Here is a 17,586-nt window from a genome sequence, read left to right on the forward strand (position 1 = left end):
TCCGGAATCTTTTTTGTCAATGGAGAGATCACTATTACTTTTTTTTTTCATTAAAGGCCACATGTCATCTAGAAAACTTTAGGGGTCTGTAATGTTGTGGTTTCAGTTGCCTTCTGTGGCCTCACGCCATTGATAATTGCTGATTCTTTCGCCTTTTTGGAACAATTTCCTACCCCTATGTCCGCTCCTCTGCGCTCTTTGACAAGTGCGTTGGAAGCACGAAGGATTGTAACGGAAATCATGATGTATCTTTGCTGACGGTTTTTGTTTACACTTTAAAGAGTGGCTGAGATCGAACGCGGGATTCAGCGCATTTTCATTAGTGGACATCCGTCACCAAATTTAACGTCGCCTCGATTTCCAGGGGAGTTACAGCCGTTGTTGATCTCAGAGGCGACAGTTCTATGCTCTAATTTCGCAGCCTGTATACCGGCAGATAAACTACAAATTTAATCATGTGTTTTTCCTAGTATGCTTTATGTGCACAATTAGAAAAAATTCGATATTTGCTATTCTTTCTGGTGTTGCAGTTTTAATAATGAGTCCGCTAGCTATTGGTGACGTTTTGACAAGATAGTTACATGGTAAGGTCATACTTGGGAGCTAATTAAGAGAAACAGAATACTGGATTTATCTTATCGAAGCGTAAATCGTTATCACCATGTGCGTGCCTATTGTACCGAGCTTATTTAATAAACTTGAATGTTTACGATCTGGACTGTCGTCTGTACTAGAGTTGTAATAACATAACATTTTCTACAAAGAGTTTGGTGCGATCTATGCAATACGGAAAATTCAGGAAGTGTTCATTGTGTTTGTGGGCGTATGTTTCACGAAGAAATGGACGAGCAGCCTAGAATTAGCTTACATATTGGTTATAAACTTTCATTCTTGTCGAAAATGACTGCAAGGAATATTTTGCGTTCGAGATGATCATCAGTAACAGTACAGAAAGAAGCGTTCCGCTGTGGAGATACTCGCGAGCAGCTTATCTTAACGCACAGTTAAAAGCTTAAGCCCGTTACTACTTTTTGTTTTAGGGATTTTTCTTTTTCGTACACAGTGTTACAATCTTGGGTGTGGGTAGGGAATCCGTAATAACTCTTGCCGACTTGGCTGGTTTCCCGGATTAGTGAGCGGCGCGTGGGGTTGCAGATTCTCCTGGCGGCGAACGGCATGCAGGGACGCGGAAAGCACTAAGAGGTGCGGGAAATTGATGGATGACTGTTCGTGGCGCACTTTTCGCGCTCTCTGTTCTCCGACTGGCGGCGGCGCGGAATTGCATTTGGTATTCATGGCGGCCCCAGGGCTGTGTGTGCAGGCGGGAGTCGCATTAAGGGAGTCGGTGTCAGCGTCATCGGCTCCAGCGCCCGGGGACCACTTGGGGCCGACATCCGGCCCGACGACTGTTCCGGCATCCTGCCAGGACCGCGGCCGCTGCGTCTGCCGTATTCCGCTTCATCGTCTAAGCGCGCAGTGGCCTGGCTGCAAAGACATAGCCTACGCATCAAACCACGAATTCCGTGTCTTCGCGATGAATCGCGAGCTAACGACGCCATTGACACTTACACCACGGTAGCAAAGAGATGTCAAAAGAAACATTTATGAATTAACTTGAGGACTGTTAGTTATCCTTGTGCTGTTATCTATCTAGTGATCCTTACCTGGTACTGTAGTGGACATCACGAAAATAGGAAAATCAGGGTCATCTCACTGTCTTACAGTATTGCCAGTAAGTGGTAATTTCAGAAGTTAGTAAAAACTCCGAGAGTGTCATACATTACTATTTTTAGCTCAAAAATGATGCAGTACTTCCCAAAAGATAGATATTGCCACTCGTTACGGGAAAGAATAAAAGTATTTTTGTTACTTCAAAAGTGTCCATCAGAAACAACCTACTGAGAAAACTGGCCGGCTCACAGTGGGGCAGCCAAGCTGAAACCATCCTAACTTCTGCACTGGCATTATTCTACTCCGCTGCAGAATATGCCTGTCCTGTTTGGCGTAAGTCAACACATGCCAGGCACGTGGATATTGCCCTATACGACACATGTATAATTATAACAGGCTGCTTGAAGTAAACTCCTGTCGAATGGCTCTACAACCTTGCAAAACTGCACCACCTCTTGTAGAAGAGAATTAGCAGCAAACAGGGAAAGAGCGAAACAGCAGCAGGAAAAAACGCAGCGCATGCATGGGCAACAACCCTACCCACAACGACGAAGGTCAGGGAAAAGTTTCCTCAGAACGTGGGAGAAACTAACTACAACTGATGAAGAAGCGAGGCTGCAACTATGGAGGGCTGAGACATTCCATCCTCCTTATTGGAAAATATTTTCAGAATATTTATCCCCTGGTAATGATGAGAATCGGCCAATGTGGAAGTCCTTCAATAGGCTGAATTCAGGAGTGGGCAGATCATATGTTAACCTGGCAAAATGGGGATACGTTGAAGAAAACCCCAATGTGACTGCGGGGAAGAACAGACTGTACAACATACGTTTCAGTGTCGACTGTGTCCAGCTACCTGCTTAAAAACGTTCTCAAGTGCATTCCCATACGTGGTCGTACAGTTCTGATCAATCATTTTATGGATACCCAGGACAGCATGGGATTAGTGCACCTACCCGTTAGGCAGAAGCCTTACATTAGGCCAAGTAGCTAGCTAGACGTGTATGTTCGGTGAACGAGGCGGGTTTGGGGAGGTTTCACCGAAGAAAGTAAATTACTTCAATTTTTTATTTTCATTTATTTATTTTTGAGGCTTTTTCCCCTGCTGACTGGAACTGTTATCCTGCCTTGTTTTTGCTGGAGACGGTGAGCGGAAGCTGCTCGGCATCAACTGGAGGAGGTGTATGAACCGTTTGAGGTGTTCATTTTCCAATTCAGTGGTGGAATCTCGGAATCTTTCTGGAAGCAGTTAGATTGCTACGCGGCTATTTATTTGTGACAATTTTAACCCTGACTTGCGGGTCGTAAAGAGGCTGTCGACTCGTATTTAAGTTGTTTTTGTAAGTGTAGCTCGGTCCTGTAGTAAAATTTTCCTAATAGATCTCTAAAGCGAGACCTCGCGTTATTTGCCTCGAGCACCATCCGTCGTTAATAGCAAGAGTATTCTGGCTGCGGAACCTGTGGGATTTTGTGCGATGCCACGGAAGCTTCGAGAACGAAGGAGAAGGACCTTCCAGAACACGTGGCAAAAGATTCACTGAAAGTTCAAAGGAGTTGTTACATTCAGCAATTAAATTGACCTGAAATGTCGAAAAAAGTTTAAGAAGAATGGATGGAAGGAAGACGTCATGATAAATGCAATATTGAAACAGTATAATGTAGATAGCGCACGAATGCTGGTAAAATGTCACTTTAAGGAGCGCAGAACGAGGAGTACAGGGTTCAGAGATTAAACAATGATAGAGCGAGGGAAGTAGAAAATAAGGCTAGAAGATTGAAATAATATTTGGCGAAACTCTGTATCCTGGGGCAAAAATTAGGCCAATTGAAAACTGACCCCGTACCTCTGAATTCCAAAAAAGTTTGTACGAACTGGAAATGAACAAAAGTCCGGAAATTGATGAAAAGCGTAATTCTAATGGACTGTGAGGCAAAGGGCGGAGCAAGAAGAGAGAGCTCTTGAGTGAAATTTATGCTATTGAAGAAACCAAGAGTGGAGAGGTGTCAAAATTACCCCACAGTTAGTGTAACATCACATGCATCAAAATACCTACAAGAGAACTTATAAAAAATGGATGGGATAAAGAAGATCACAAATTAACTAGTTCGGTTTTAGGAGAAACAGACAATTGGAGAAGTAATATTATTGCGGCTCTTAACAAAGGGCGTGTTTGCGCAAAATAAGAAAGCATACGTTCCGTTCATAGATTTGAAGAAAGCTTTTGATTATGTGGAACAGAACAAAATGGTTTTAATTATTACACAATGTGGTTACAGTAACTGAGATAAAAGGATAGATTATACTCTTTATGTGAAGTAGACTGGAATAGTCAGTACCAGCAGCACGAAAGTATAGAACAATGCTTTAGACGGCCGGTGTGGCCGAGCGGTTCTAGGGGCTACAGTTTGGAACCGCGCGACCGCTACGGTCGCAGGTTCGAATCCTGCCTCGGGCATGGATGTGTATGATGTCCTTAGGTTAATTAGGTTTAAGTAGTTCTAAGTTCTAGGGGACTGATGACCTCAGATGTTAAGTCCCATAGTGCTCAGAGCCATTTGAACAATGCATTATTTTCAGGAATATTTTCCTTTTAATAACATTTACGTAAGATCGAGATATCTCAGGTATCAGGATTCCATAAGTGAATGTAAGAGCTCGCTCTCTCTCTCTCTCTCTCTCTCTCTCTCTCTCTCTCTCTCTCTCTCTCTCTATCTCTCTCTCCACCGAGCGAGATGGCGCAGTGGTTAGCACACTGGACTCGCGTTCGGGAGGACGACGGTTCAATCCTGATTTAGGTTTTCCGCGATTTCCCTAAATCGCTTCAGGCAAATGCCGGGATGGTTCCTTTGAAAGGGCACGGCCGATTTCCTTCCCCATCCTTCCCTCACCCGAGCTTGCGCTCCGTCTCTAATGACCTCGTTGTCGACGGGACGTTAAACACTAATCTCCTCCAGTCTCTCTCTCTCTCTCTCTCTCTCTCTCTCTCTCTCTGTCTCTCTGTGTGTTTATGAGCATGCGCAGTTTGCGTAGTTAAGAGTGCTTTGTGCAAGCGAAGTCACCCGCCGACACTGTCTGGGACCGGCAGCGCGCCTGGGGTCAAACAACCGCACTCAACTTGGAAACCTCAGATTGCCAGCCGAAGTTCTGCCGCTCTCCAGTCACCACAAAATTGTCTACTGTTCTCCGGCTACCTTAACGAATTCCTTAACACAGGACTATGGAAGTGTAATGATGAGCTTACCGTTCATGTAAAATACGCTTGTAACACGCTAACATCGCAAGGACTCCATGCTTGCACAGTAAACTTATTTAGCGACTAAGTGGCGAACGCGCCTTAGAACATTGTTCTCAGAATCTGACAGAGAATCCAAGGCCAGTCACCGAAAATTGGACGCCCAAAAGAGCGGTATGTATTCTGTTGTCTGGTTTCCTATCTAAGCTTATGACTAATTCTTTTCAGTCCATTGGTCAGCCAGCCACATGTACCTACTAAAGTGCTCTATAACATTTTGGTATAATCATAGCCCCCTCCCCCGTGTCATAGATGCTGACAAACGTTTAGTTTTATTTTTCTTTGCTTTTTGTTACAGCAGGTATTTTCAGGCTGTCCTGGGCGTAATTTAGGTACATTAGTCGCTACATGACATCAAGAATTTTCGAGAGAGCTAGAAACTAAACACCTTCACTGGCAAACACAAGCGTCATCATGTTAATCACAAACCTTGTCAAGCAACCTAAATTGCATTTTCTTTTTTTTTTTTTTATGAAACCGCGGAAATGCATGCCTCACTTTCCTCACTGGCATCTGAAACAGAAGACAGGTCTTTAGCTGAAACAACAGCTGCTTAAATGAGTCGTACAGGGATTATCGATCGCTTCTTAGTTAAGTTTCCTCCCCCAGAAGCAGCCCTCTCTAACGCTGCTGCGAGACAGCTGTCTGCAGGGGAGTGGCACATAGGGTCGTACTGTGTTCCTTGCGGCGTTCACCTTCATTATTCTCGTTCCCCGTGACCTACTGCGCCCGCACGTGATAGTAAAACGTTTCACGTGGTGGCACAACATCCGTTAGATGTGTAAATGATGAGATAAAAATAATTGCTGGACACACAAAATCCCTCGTATTTTCTGAACTTGACGACCCCATTATATGAAGATCAAAAACAGTTTGGCGCCAGCGAAAGCAGCAAGACTGATCGCCGAGAAAGTGTGGCTGAAATGTGCGCTGTTTGGATAATCCAGGAACTAACGACCAATTATCTGACTTTAAAAAAAGTCGAAACATGTTCATTAATGAAAATCATAATATTTACAAAATTGAAGTTTACTTTTATATATGTAAATAATCAGTTTGGTGATTTGTCACGTCTGTCCACAAGCTTCGTAAGTCCCATGTCGCAGACTGCTGCCCCCTTTTCTTACTCTAGTTATTAACTGCATTCTTCACGTCGGTATCAGTTCCCTCTCGGGATCACTTTAAGCTTCATGACAGAGCGTCTTGCACAGCTTCGTTCCTCCCTTTGCTCTTGAAAACATGTCACGAGTTACGGATGCACGAGGGCGACATTTTTGCTTACATACGAGCGTGCTGAAAAGTAATGCTTCCGAATTCTTTATGTAAAACCTGTTAAATCTTTTTAAGTAAAGCAAACGCTAGTAACATTCTAAAAATTTATCCTTCATGTCTACATATTTATCTCTCAACAGAACCGTCATGATGACGAACACTTCTCTCCCAACGAGAGACGATTTAGTTGATGCCGTCTCTGTTTATGTTTGCCTTGGTTGACGGACCCACAACTCACTTCCGCTTGCACCCCTTCACCACTATCAAAGTGAAGTCGACGTGTCCTTTAAGTTTTTGAAACAGATAAAAATCGGATGGGGCCAAGCCGGGACTGCATGGGGGATGATCGGTGACAGCGAAACCAAGGCGTCACATTTGCAAATGTCGCAGCGCCTGTGTGTGGTCTACCATTGTCATGTTGAAGGAGAGGGGGCTACGTGTGCGGACGAACTCTTTCGAATTCGAAGCTCGATTCCAGCACGCTGTTTCTCACGCACCGACATAGTCATGTTACGCACCGCCATGTTACACGCTACAATTTTTGAGCCCTCTAGCGACAGAGGGCTGCAAATGCGCAGAAATGAAGAATAAAGACGTAGAATATTAATAAGATTTGTTTTATTTATAAAGCTTTACGAATTTTTAGATAAAAACTTGAAGGAATAATTTCCTTTATAAAGACAAAAGTTTTTCCACTGATCCGATTCTTTTCCATCCCCAGATAACCTTTGTATCTTCGCACTGCAACAGAAGCCAACATCCTCTACGATCTGTGGGGCCGCTAAGATCCTGCATGGTGTTAAGTATGACACTCGTGAACTTATCGATGCCGGCCGCCGTGGCCAAGCGGTTCTAGGCGCTTCAGTCCGGAACCGCGCGCTGATACGGTCGCAAGTTCGAATCCTGCGTCGGGCATGGTTGTGTGTGATGTCCTTAGGTTGGATACGTTTAAGTAGTTCTAAGTTCTAGGGGACTGATGACCTCAGATTTTAAGTCCCATAGTGCTCGGAGCCATTTGAACCATTTGAACTTATCGATTCCATATTGAGTTCAGAGCTGTGGGATTCCAGCCAACGTTAACAACACTGTTACTGAACGGTAAGCAGCTGTCTAAATAGGCCACCGTTTTGCCGTTTATCGAATTCCGACTCATTCTGACAAGCATTTCTCCATCTTACACGAGACACAAGAACTCATGATAGACAACCTACATTCAAATGCGATTTCTGAATGAGTGACCCGCAGCGTAAGCAAAGCTTATGTACAGACTGGAGAGTCATTACTTCCAAGCACTTTGGGCGATGCGCAGCAGTACTAGTCATGTGCATGTAGTACAGTACATGTCACTAACTTCTGTCACATGCTGCCTGCATGACGCTGTAGTTTTAATGAGACATCGTACACTACTGGCCATTAAAATTGCTACACCAACAAGAAATGCAGATGATAAACGGGTATTCATTGGGCATTTATATATTATACTACAACCGACATGTGATTATATTTTCACACAATTTGGGTGCATAGATCGTGAAAAATCAGTACCCAGAACAACCACCTCTGGCCGTAATAACGGCCTTGATACGCCTGGGCATTGAGTCAAACAGAGCTTGGATGGCGTCTACAGGTACAGCTGCCCATGCAGCTTCAACACGATACCACAGTTCATCAAGAGTAGTGACTGGCGTACTGTGACGAGCCAGTTGCTCGGCCACCATTGACCAGACGTTTTCAGTTGGTGAGAGATCTGGAGAATGTGCTGGCCAGGGCAGCGGTCGAACATTTTCTGTATCCACAAAGGCCCGTAAAGGACCTGCAACATGCGGTCGTGCATTATCCTGCTAAAATGTAGGGTTTCGCAGGGATGGAATGAAGGGTAGAGCCACGGGTCGTAACACATCTGAAATGTAACGTCCACTGTTCAAAGTGCCGTCAATGTGAACAAGAGGTGACAGAGACGCGTAACCAATGGCACCCCATACCATCACGCCGTGTGATACGCCAGTATGGCGATGACGAATACACGCTTCCAATGTGCGTTCACCGCGATGTCGCCAAACACGGATGCGACCGTCATGACGCTGTAAACAGAAGCTGGATTCATCCGAAAAATGACGTTTTGCCGTTCGTGCACCCAGGTTCGTCGTCGAGTACACCATCGCAGGCGCTCCTGTCTGTGATGCAGTGTCAAGGGTAACCGCAGCCGTGGTCTCCGAGCTGATAGTCCATGCTGCTGCAAACGTCGTCGAACTGTTCGTGCAGCTAGTTGTTGTCTTGCAAACGTCCCCATCTGTTGATTCAGGGATCGAGACATGGCTGCACGATCCGTTACAACCATGCGGATAAGATGCCTGTCATCTCGACTGCTAGTGACACGAGGCCGTTGGGATCCAGCACGGCGTTCCGTATTACCCTCCTGAATCCACCGATTCCATATTCTGCTAACAGTCATTGGATCTCGACCAACGCGAGCAGCAATGTCGCGATAGGCTGCAGTCCGACCTTTATCAAAGTCGGAAACGTGATGGTACGCATTTCTCCTCCTTACACGAGGCATCACAGCAACGTTTCACCAGGCAACGCCGGTCAATTGCTGTTTGTGTATGAGAAATCAGTTGGAAACTTTCCTCATATCAGCACGTTGTAGGTCCCTCCACCGGTGCCAACCTTGTGTGAATGCTCTGAAAAGCTAATCATTTGCATATTACAGCATCTTCTTCCTGTCGGCTAAATTTCGCGTCTGTACCACGTCATCTTCGTGGTGTAGCAATTTTAATGGCCAGTAGTGTACAACAAATAATCGTTTTTGACAAGCAGGTCCAGAGCTTATCTGAGAGAGACTTTTTGTGCTATTTATTTCGGATTTTATTGAAGGACTCTACTTCTTATGCTCATACACGCAAAAAAGCGAGTGAAGCGTGTGAATGTCTAGTATAATAACGGATTGCTTCCTCACGGAATGAGCAACTATGTGTTTGCATAGCAGCACGCTGGGGTGTCCACTTTGCTTTGTTCGTCTCTGTCAAAACGAATGAAAGTTGGCCGTAGCCGCGGCCACGTGTCTTGCACAGCGAGAGCAGCGCTGGGGTTAAAGTTGGGCTGTTGGGGCGTCGACTGCGCGAGTCTGCCGCCAACTTTGCGTGGCGCAAGCGAGGTTCGCAATTCCGTACATGTCAAAAGGCTTCCGTAAGAAAATCTGAAATTCAGCGTTTTCTCCTCGCGATGGGCACGGGGATGAGGATGGCGCGATCTCGTGAGAGTACGGCAGAGCGGCTAAGATGGATGGCCGAAGCCGGGTGGAGGCCGATATCCCGCAAGAAGGCGCTTACCAGCAGCCCGGCGTCCGTTCGTGTGGAGTCCCTGCTCTGCCCGAGCGGAGGGTTAAAGCAGCAGGCGCTCCCTGCTCTCTTCGAGGTCTCTCTCTGGAAGAAGCTCATTAAGAGGAGCCAACTTATCCCCAAGTCAATTAGCTGAACAAGAAAGGACAACTCTTTTTACTGTGCTGAAGGAAGAGAGATGCTTAGTCTCTTCCTCACTGTATTAACGGAAATACTTGATGCCCCAGCTATTACGGCTGCGCCAGGATCGCTAATGATGCAGGAGCTAAGCTCCAGCAGGAAAAAGTTATCGGCGGACACAGGCAGGCTGTTGCAGTCGACAATTATTCCCTCTGCGAAATTCGGAGTTTCTTTAAAGTTATTCTGGATAGATAAACAGAGAATGTTGTTACTTTCTGCGTCTAATAAAACACCATTTCCCAAATAATTATTAGTTCTCCGATTTTATTACCATGACACTCATATTCCATAAATAACACAAAAACAGTTGTACGTATATATGTACGTTTGTTTGTATGTGTGTTCCACATATCCTCCTAAATCACTGTATCGACTGCAATAAAACTTGGTACACGTATCACTTATTGTCTGGAAATCATCGCTGTGGGGTAAGGAACCACGAACCACCTACGTATCAAAGGGGGTGGAATTTTGGTTGAAAAAGCACTGTAACCCACATGGCATGAAAGCCTGTAACTTAGTCATCCACTATTTGAGAATGTGAACACTTATACATTTGCAACAAACTTTGCACATAATTTCAATCTATTAAGAAATTTTTTTGTTGCCGACGACCCACTCAAAATAATAAAAGGAAAGAAGTTTATCGATTATTACGTTTTCGCTGTTCATGCGATAAAACTCCCTCATGAAACATTACGTTTTAGTTTTTTACTTCTTTACTACGAACTGTATTCGTGACACATTTTGCAGACAGTATTCACATGCACCACTGAATAAACCAGAAGAATTAAATCATTGTTCGACACATAGTTCAGCAGATATGTCGTCGTAAACACTGAGATATGTGAGAAACTGACGCATCATGCAAGACGTTTGAATTTTCGCAACAACGAGGCACTTACTTTTACACACTGACGACAGGACTCGAAGAACAAAACACTCTTGGTTATTATCTTCTTTGCGCTAATTTCACTTTAACTGACAAACAGCGTTAATTACAATTTTTGCGCATTTCTTTAAAAAACTTGCGGAAATGTCATCCACATTTAATTAAACGGTATTATTTCCCCCCTCTTCAAACTAAAACTCTTTCTGATTGTTTTCCGTATGTTCAGCTTCAGTTTGTTTATTGACCAGTAGGTTTTCATTTGCTTCCCCGACCGGGGCATTCTGGCTTTTTATTTGTAATTACGATAGTGCTATCATCTGCAAAGGATTTGTTCCCCTATGAGTAACATTTCTCAAAAGTCTTCGATACATATTCAGAACAATAATGGCGTACACCCTAATTACTCTACCACGCAAACATTTGGGGTGTTACATTAGTCTGGTATGAGACGTTGCCTGTGAAGGGAGGGGGGGGGGGGGGCGTCCACTGGGGGACTGAACCGCACAACCACCCTGGGTTCGGTGTGGGGCGGCGGTGGGGTGGGTGGACTGCTGTGGCGTGTTGTGGGGTTGTGAATCGCTGAGGGCTACGGCGGGACAAAGCCTCTCCGTCGTTTCTAGGTCCCCAGTTCAATACACACACACACACACACACACACACACACACACACACACACACACACACACACACACATTACATCAGTAGAATTTAATGGTCATAAGAATTAAAACCCTTGGATATATTTGGAAATATGCCTTTCGGTCATGATTAGCTGTCAATGAATAAAAAAGACGAGAAAAAAAGTTAGTTAAGGGCTATATAAAAACATGCAACGTAATGATAAAACAAGAATGAAATGATCGCTAAAAGTACATGTTGCAGGTGTCGACCTATCGCTCCTGTTGCATTGTCAACAAACGCATAGGCAACAGTAGACAGACGTCATGGTTTTATAGGTGGAGTGAAAACTTTACTACTAGAAAAAACATAGTTCCCAAATGATTACTTTTGCTCCTACACTACGTTGCTTTATTATTACTCATACGCAATAATTACCTTGTTTAATGCATCATAAAGCTCTGTACCCATACTATCCTGTCCTCTGCTCCCCACTATACATATGATGATATTTAAAAATTATCTTAAATTTGAATAAAAGTGTTTAAAAATCGCGTCACCACACTCTGTCGAATTGGATATTTCTTCCGGAAATGTAGACATATGACTAGACAAAACATATAAAATCTTGGCTTCTACAAGGAGACAATTATTGAACTATATGAAAAAAACACAAAATTACTTACAAATTACGGCTTGCCCACGCATTATTCAACGTGTAAAACCTATTCGGATTTAGGCTCTGACATGTTGGATATGCCTGCCGTCATTGGCGATGATGTGACGCAGACGAATAGCGAAATTTTGCATGATCTGCTGAAGTGTCGGAACATTGATGCTGTCGATGACCTCTTGAATGGCTGTTTACAGCTCAGTAATAGTTCTGGGGTTATTGCTGTACAGCTAGTCTTTAATATAGCCCCACAAAAAGGAGTCGCATATGTTCAGATCCGGAGAGCATGGCGGCCAATCGAGGAGCATGCCAGTGGCCTCTGGGTACCCCAGAGGTAGAAAGCTGTCTTCAAAATGCTCCTCCAGGACATCAAACTCTCGCTTTGGTGGCGTCCAGCTCCGTCCTGCATGAACCACATCTTGTCGAAATCAGGGACACTTTGGATAATAGGGATGAAATCATCTTCCAAAACCTTCGCATACCGTTCGGTAGTCAGCGTGCCATTAAGGAATATCGCACCGATTATTCCGTGAGTGGACATTGCACACCACACAGTCATCCGTTAAAGCTGAGGAGACTTCTCGCTCGCGAAATGCGAGTTCTCAGTTCCCTAATGCGCCAATTTTGCTTATTGACGAACCCATCCAAATGAAAGTGGGCTTCGTCGCTAACCAAATCATATTCACCTCAAAGTCCTGTCCGTCAGTTCTGTGAACAATAGTGTTAGCGAAACACAAGCTCTGTTCCATGTCCCTGGGGCTTAATGGCTGATGAGTTTGAATTCTGTATGGGAAGAGATGCAGGTCTCAAACAATAATTTGTTGCAGTGTCTCCCGGTTGATCCACACTTGTTGTGCAGCTCGTCTGATCGATTTCCTGGAGCTGGTTTGAAACACAGTCCGTGTCTTCCCGTTTTCAGGCGTTTTTACGCTTTTTGTACGATCGGCATTGGAAACACTTGTCATTACGAACACTAACCGTTTTCACAAACTTGCGAAACAGATTCTTGATTGTTATCACACTTGGACCGCTTGTCTTCAGCTTGAACTCGGTCGCAACTTCCTCCGAGCCGCAGTTGGGCTGTTATTGCTCGCATAGTAGGCCTTCACAAGCCCTATAAGCTCAGGCACGCTGTGCAGTGACATTTTCACGTGCAAGTAACCGACGACAACAAAAAGGCGCGTGCACATGCGCATACTAATTCCAGTCATGCTCCGCTGCCAACTTTGCAATTTGGACGTCCTAACACAAACAGTTCAGAAGTTATGACTATTTTATTTCATATAGTTCAATAATTGTCACTCTGTGTATTGGCCTATTGCTATGTTGTCAACGCAACGGGAACTTTACGTCACCGTTTCAACTTGTGCATTTACGTATAACTTTATTCTTTTTTAATTACGTAGTTACAAGACAGATCTTATAGATTTTACAACGAATTCTTTGTCCCTCTTTTTTATTTGTTGACAGATGAGCAAACCGGTAACACCGTTGTGACTTGTTGCGGTTGTCGTCATAAGAAAGTAAAAGAATAAAATATTCCTGTGCGATGGAACTCCTGACAGAGGTAGTTGCTTCAAAGTCTGGACTTGTAAGAAATTTTCACCATCAGGATTTTGCCGACAAACTTTGCGTTAGAATCGTGGAAAAAATTCAAACGTCTCCGAAGCCTATAATGGTGCAAGGGTAGATGACACTCTTAATGACGATTCTTTTGTCGGATGGGGACTGCGGGAGCCCACTTGATGCAACTAGACAGGTGGAGACTTTGTTCCCATACCTAGCTTCATCCTCTCCTTTCTCTCATCATCATACAACACAAACGTGACATCACATTATTCGAACACACCCATTGCAATTATCAACACTCAACAGTTATATGTAACACACAGCTTTCACATGTCGCTAATCAACGACTACGTAAAAAAAGCAGACCGGTCAAGGCGCCACCATATTTGAAGCCAATTGAAAACTTAGCCGCCATATTTTTCAAGGTTATGTTGAGCGATACAGTCGTCTGCTAGCTCAGAATCATACAGTTTTGTTCGCCATACAGTAACATTAGCTATTGCCAGTCGAAATTTTTTCTTTATCTGTTGCCCGCCCCACATGTTTCCGGAAATAATTCCCAAATATGCAGAGCGTTTTTCGTCTTCAGTGGCATCTCAAGCGAGATGTTTGGGATCTGCGAGCTGCCGCATTATTCTGGTGACTTTGATGTAAACAAACGTATTTGTGTAATTACCAATGTATCCTAGCCTATAGAGACTAGAGAATTTCCATGTTACTCCTACTTACAGTTATTACATCCTTGATTTGGATAACGTATAGCGGGATTCACTGTAGGGCAGTTCTGTCTTAAGTATCTACCAAAGAAATGTATTTATTTAGGTCGTTGGTATTTATGGAGAAAGCAGACCATAGTAGTCGTCAAATAAATAAATATATGACTCGAAGGCTTAATATTTTTTTCTGTTGAGGACAATTCCAGATATGTGGGTTAGAGGTTTTTGTTCGAGATTCACATTTTTTTGTGTGGCTTTCAGCAGTTCTAATGGAAGAGAGGACTTTGATGTTTCATCTCATATTGCGTAGGATATTTGTTTCTCAGAAAGAAGCATTTACCAGAAGACCTGAGGCTGCCACTAGTTTCCCAGTTTGTTGGTTTCCGACAGTTGTCAGCTTCTTGCTTTTAAAAAGAATTTTATACAAAAAATGAAGACTAACGTAGAGTTTATATGCATGCGTCGTTCATATGCCTATTGTAGTTCTTGTTTAACACGTATTTTACTCCGGGCAGACGTGTATTGTCGACACACTAAAACAAACTAAATGCAGTAGAGAATTGTATATTAATAAAGTCGTCTGCTTGACATTCTAAATGACCATGAAGATCCAGAAATGCGATGTAGAAATTTGGCGAATAGGACAGTTATGTATAAGAAATGTTACATGTGAAAACGTGGTAGTACCTAGTGCAACATTCCTACCGAATCATTACTACGATTAATAGAACCGTACGTTGCACATACACTATAAATGTTTTACGGTCAACCGAAAAACTTTTAATTTACATTTCGATGACATAAACACGTGATTTGCAGCATCTGTCTAGTTGAAATATTCGGTGTGCTTGAAATTACAATATACGGCAGCCTGTGTTGCTCGTTACTGCCACCAGAGCGCTGTAATGCATAGATAGCCTCCATGTTGATTACGTATTTCTTTGACGCGGATGAAAGATGCCACCGTGCGCGAAGGAAGACAAACGTTTCCTATTAGCTCTGAACCTCCCATCGGGTCTCAGCCGATTATGGTATACGTCTGTATTTACTTAAAGCAGTACAGTACGAACGCATACTTTCGTGTTAGCAGAAGAGCCAACACCTTGTTACGAGTGGAGGCCGAAATGCACGCGTTTTTGCTCAAGCAGGCTGGCGTGAGGAGGGAAGAACTATACTGACGTGGGGTCTGGAAAATGACAAAGAATGAGAATTCAGAAAGCGGACGTAATTAGTTTGATACTTAACTTTAATCCATTAATGATGAACGTCCCTCTTGACTGTACATGATTCACAATATTATCTGTTCAGAATCCATTCTTGAAGATAGTACTTATAGTAACTGAATATGGCGCCTTGCTAGGTCGTAGCTGAAGGCTATGCGAAACTGTCGTCTCTGCAAATGAGAGCGTATGTAGACAGTGAACCATCGGCAGCAAAGTCGGCTGTACAACTGGGACGAGTGCTAGGGAGTCTCTCTAGACTAGACCTGCCGTGTGGCGGCGCTCGGTCTGCAATCACTGATAGTGGCGACACGCGGGTCCGACGTATACTAACGGACCGCGGCCGATTTAAAGGCTACCACCTAGCAAGTGTGGTGTCTGGCGGTGACACCACACATACAGTACGAACGAGATGTTAGGTTTAAGCTGTACGCTCGTTCTGTAGCGGGAGAGTGAGTGAGTGAGTGGTGGTGTGTTGCAGGTTGCGGCGGGTGCGATGTAGGCGGCGGCGAGGCGATGGGATCGAGCGCGAGCCGGCAGCCGGCGGGCCTGGCGGGGCGGCGCGCGCACTCCTCGGGTTCTCTGCCGCGCACCGCGGCCGCCGCCACCGCCGCCGGAGCCGCCTCCGCCGCGGGGCCCGCCCCCGGCGCCAGGGGCCGCAGCTGCGGGGGCGGTGGGGGCGGCCGTAGCGGCAAGCTGTGCAAGGACCGCGCCGCGCTCTGCGGCTCGTTGCCCAACCACCTCGACTGCAACGACGCCAGCAACGGGCTGGACCAGGGCTACGGCTCCGAGCGGTCGCCCGACGACGAGGAGGACGACGACGACGAGGAGGAGGAGGAGGAAGAGGAGGAGGAGGAGGGCGAGGAGGCCACCTGCCACTGCGCCACCTACCCGTTCCTCAACACCGGTGAGTACGACTCCACATCACACACTACAGCGAAAGAAGACCCTTGACAACTACTAGTTCTGTCACCGGCTTTCATTCACATCTGCTTCTGTACTTTTGGTGAGTGGCAGCGGGTATTTTGTGTACCACTGTCACTTCCTCCTTGTCCTGTTAGTCACCAATGGTGTGCGGAAAGAACAATTGTTGGTACGCCTCCGTGTGAGTGTGAGTCCGTCTAATTCATTATATGTATTCGGAGTTGCAATTGTCTACACCCAGAATCTGTATAATGTATGACAATGAAACGTTGTGCAACACCGGGACTCGGACCCGTATTTCCCACTTAACGCTAGCGATTGCCATACCATTTGGCTACCCGAGCACGACTCGCACCCAAACCCAAACTTCCATAGGTCGTCAGTCACTCGTCTACAACCTGTACTCGTAAATCCATTATGTATATTCCTGTACAGGAGAGACATTTTATTCGGAAGTCGCTTGCCCGGTGTGGGCGGATAAATACGATATTGCAGTGCCAAAAAACCAAGGCACTGTAATACCCTCACCTCTCTCTAATACTGTCCTCATATTATGGGTCACTGCAAAATAAATGCACACTTTTTTTTAAATCCATATTTTATTCTACATGTTTGAAAGTTTTACAGTGTGTAGATACATCCTTTAGGAACAATATTTTCATTTCTCCACATAATTTCAATCCCTCTCAATTGCCTTACGCCATCTTGGAACCAGCGCCTGTATACATGCACGGTAAAATTCTTGGACCAACCTGTTGGAGTCACTGTTTGGCAGCGTGCACAAGGCAGTCATCATCTTCAAAACTTATTCCACGAAGAGAGTCTTTCAGTTTCCCAAAGAGATGATAGTCACATGGAGCCAGGTCAGGACTGTAAGGCGGTTGTTTAAGTGCTGTCCGGCTGAGTTTTGTGATCGCTTCCATGGTTTTTTGACTGACATGTGGCCGTGCAGTCTCGTGCAACAGCAAAACATCCTGCTTTTGCCGATGTGGTGGAACACGACTCAGTCGAGCTTGAAGTTTCTTGAGTGTCATCACATATGCATCAGAATTTATGGTGGTTCCACTTAGCATGGCGTCCACAAGCAATAGTCCTGCGGAATCAAAAAACACGGTAGCCATAACTTTTCCAGCGGAAGGTGTGATTTTGAATTGTTTTTCTTTTTTTTTTTTTTTTTCCTTGGGTGAATTTGCATGATGCCACTCCATTGATTGCCTCTT

At 44.8% G+C, this 17,586-nt stretch overlaps 1 protein-coding gene across 1 annotated transcript in view; it reads left to right on the forward strand.

Annotated features, from left to right (window-relative positions):
• LOC126185072 (tyrosine-protein phosphatase non-receptor type 13-like) overlaps nt 1-17,586 on the forward strand; it is a 741,952-nt gene that overhangs the window by 454,817 nt on the left and 269,549 nt on the right. Inside the window, exon 2 of the mRNA XM_049927852.1 lies at nt 15,924-16,349. Within this exon, the coding sequence (XP_049783809.1) occupies nt 15,924-16,349 (426 nt within the window). The remainder of the gene's footprint in view (nt 1-15,923; nt 16,350-17,586) is intronic.

Source organism: Schistocerca cancellata, chromosome 1 (genome assembly GCF_023864275.1).
Source record: "Schistocerca cancellata isolate TAMUIC-IGC-003103 chromosome 1, iqSchCanc2.1, whole genome shotgun sequence".
NCBI lineage: Eukaryota > Metazoa > Arthropoda > Insecta > Orthoptera > Acrididae > Schistocerca > Schistocerca cancellata.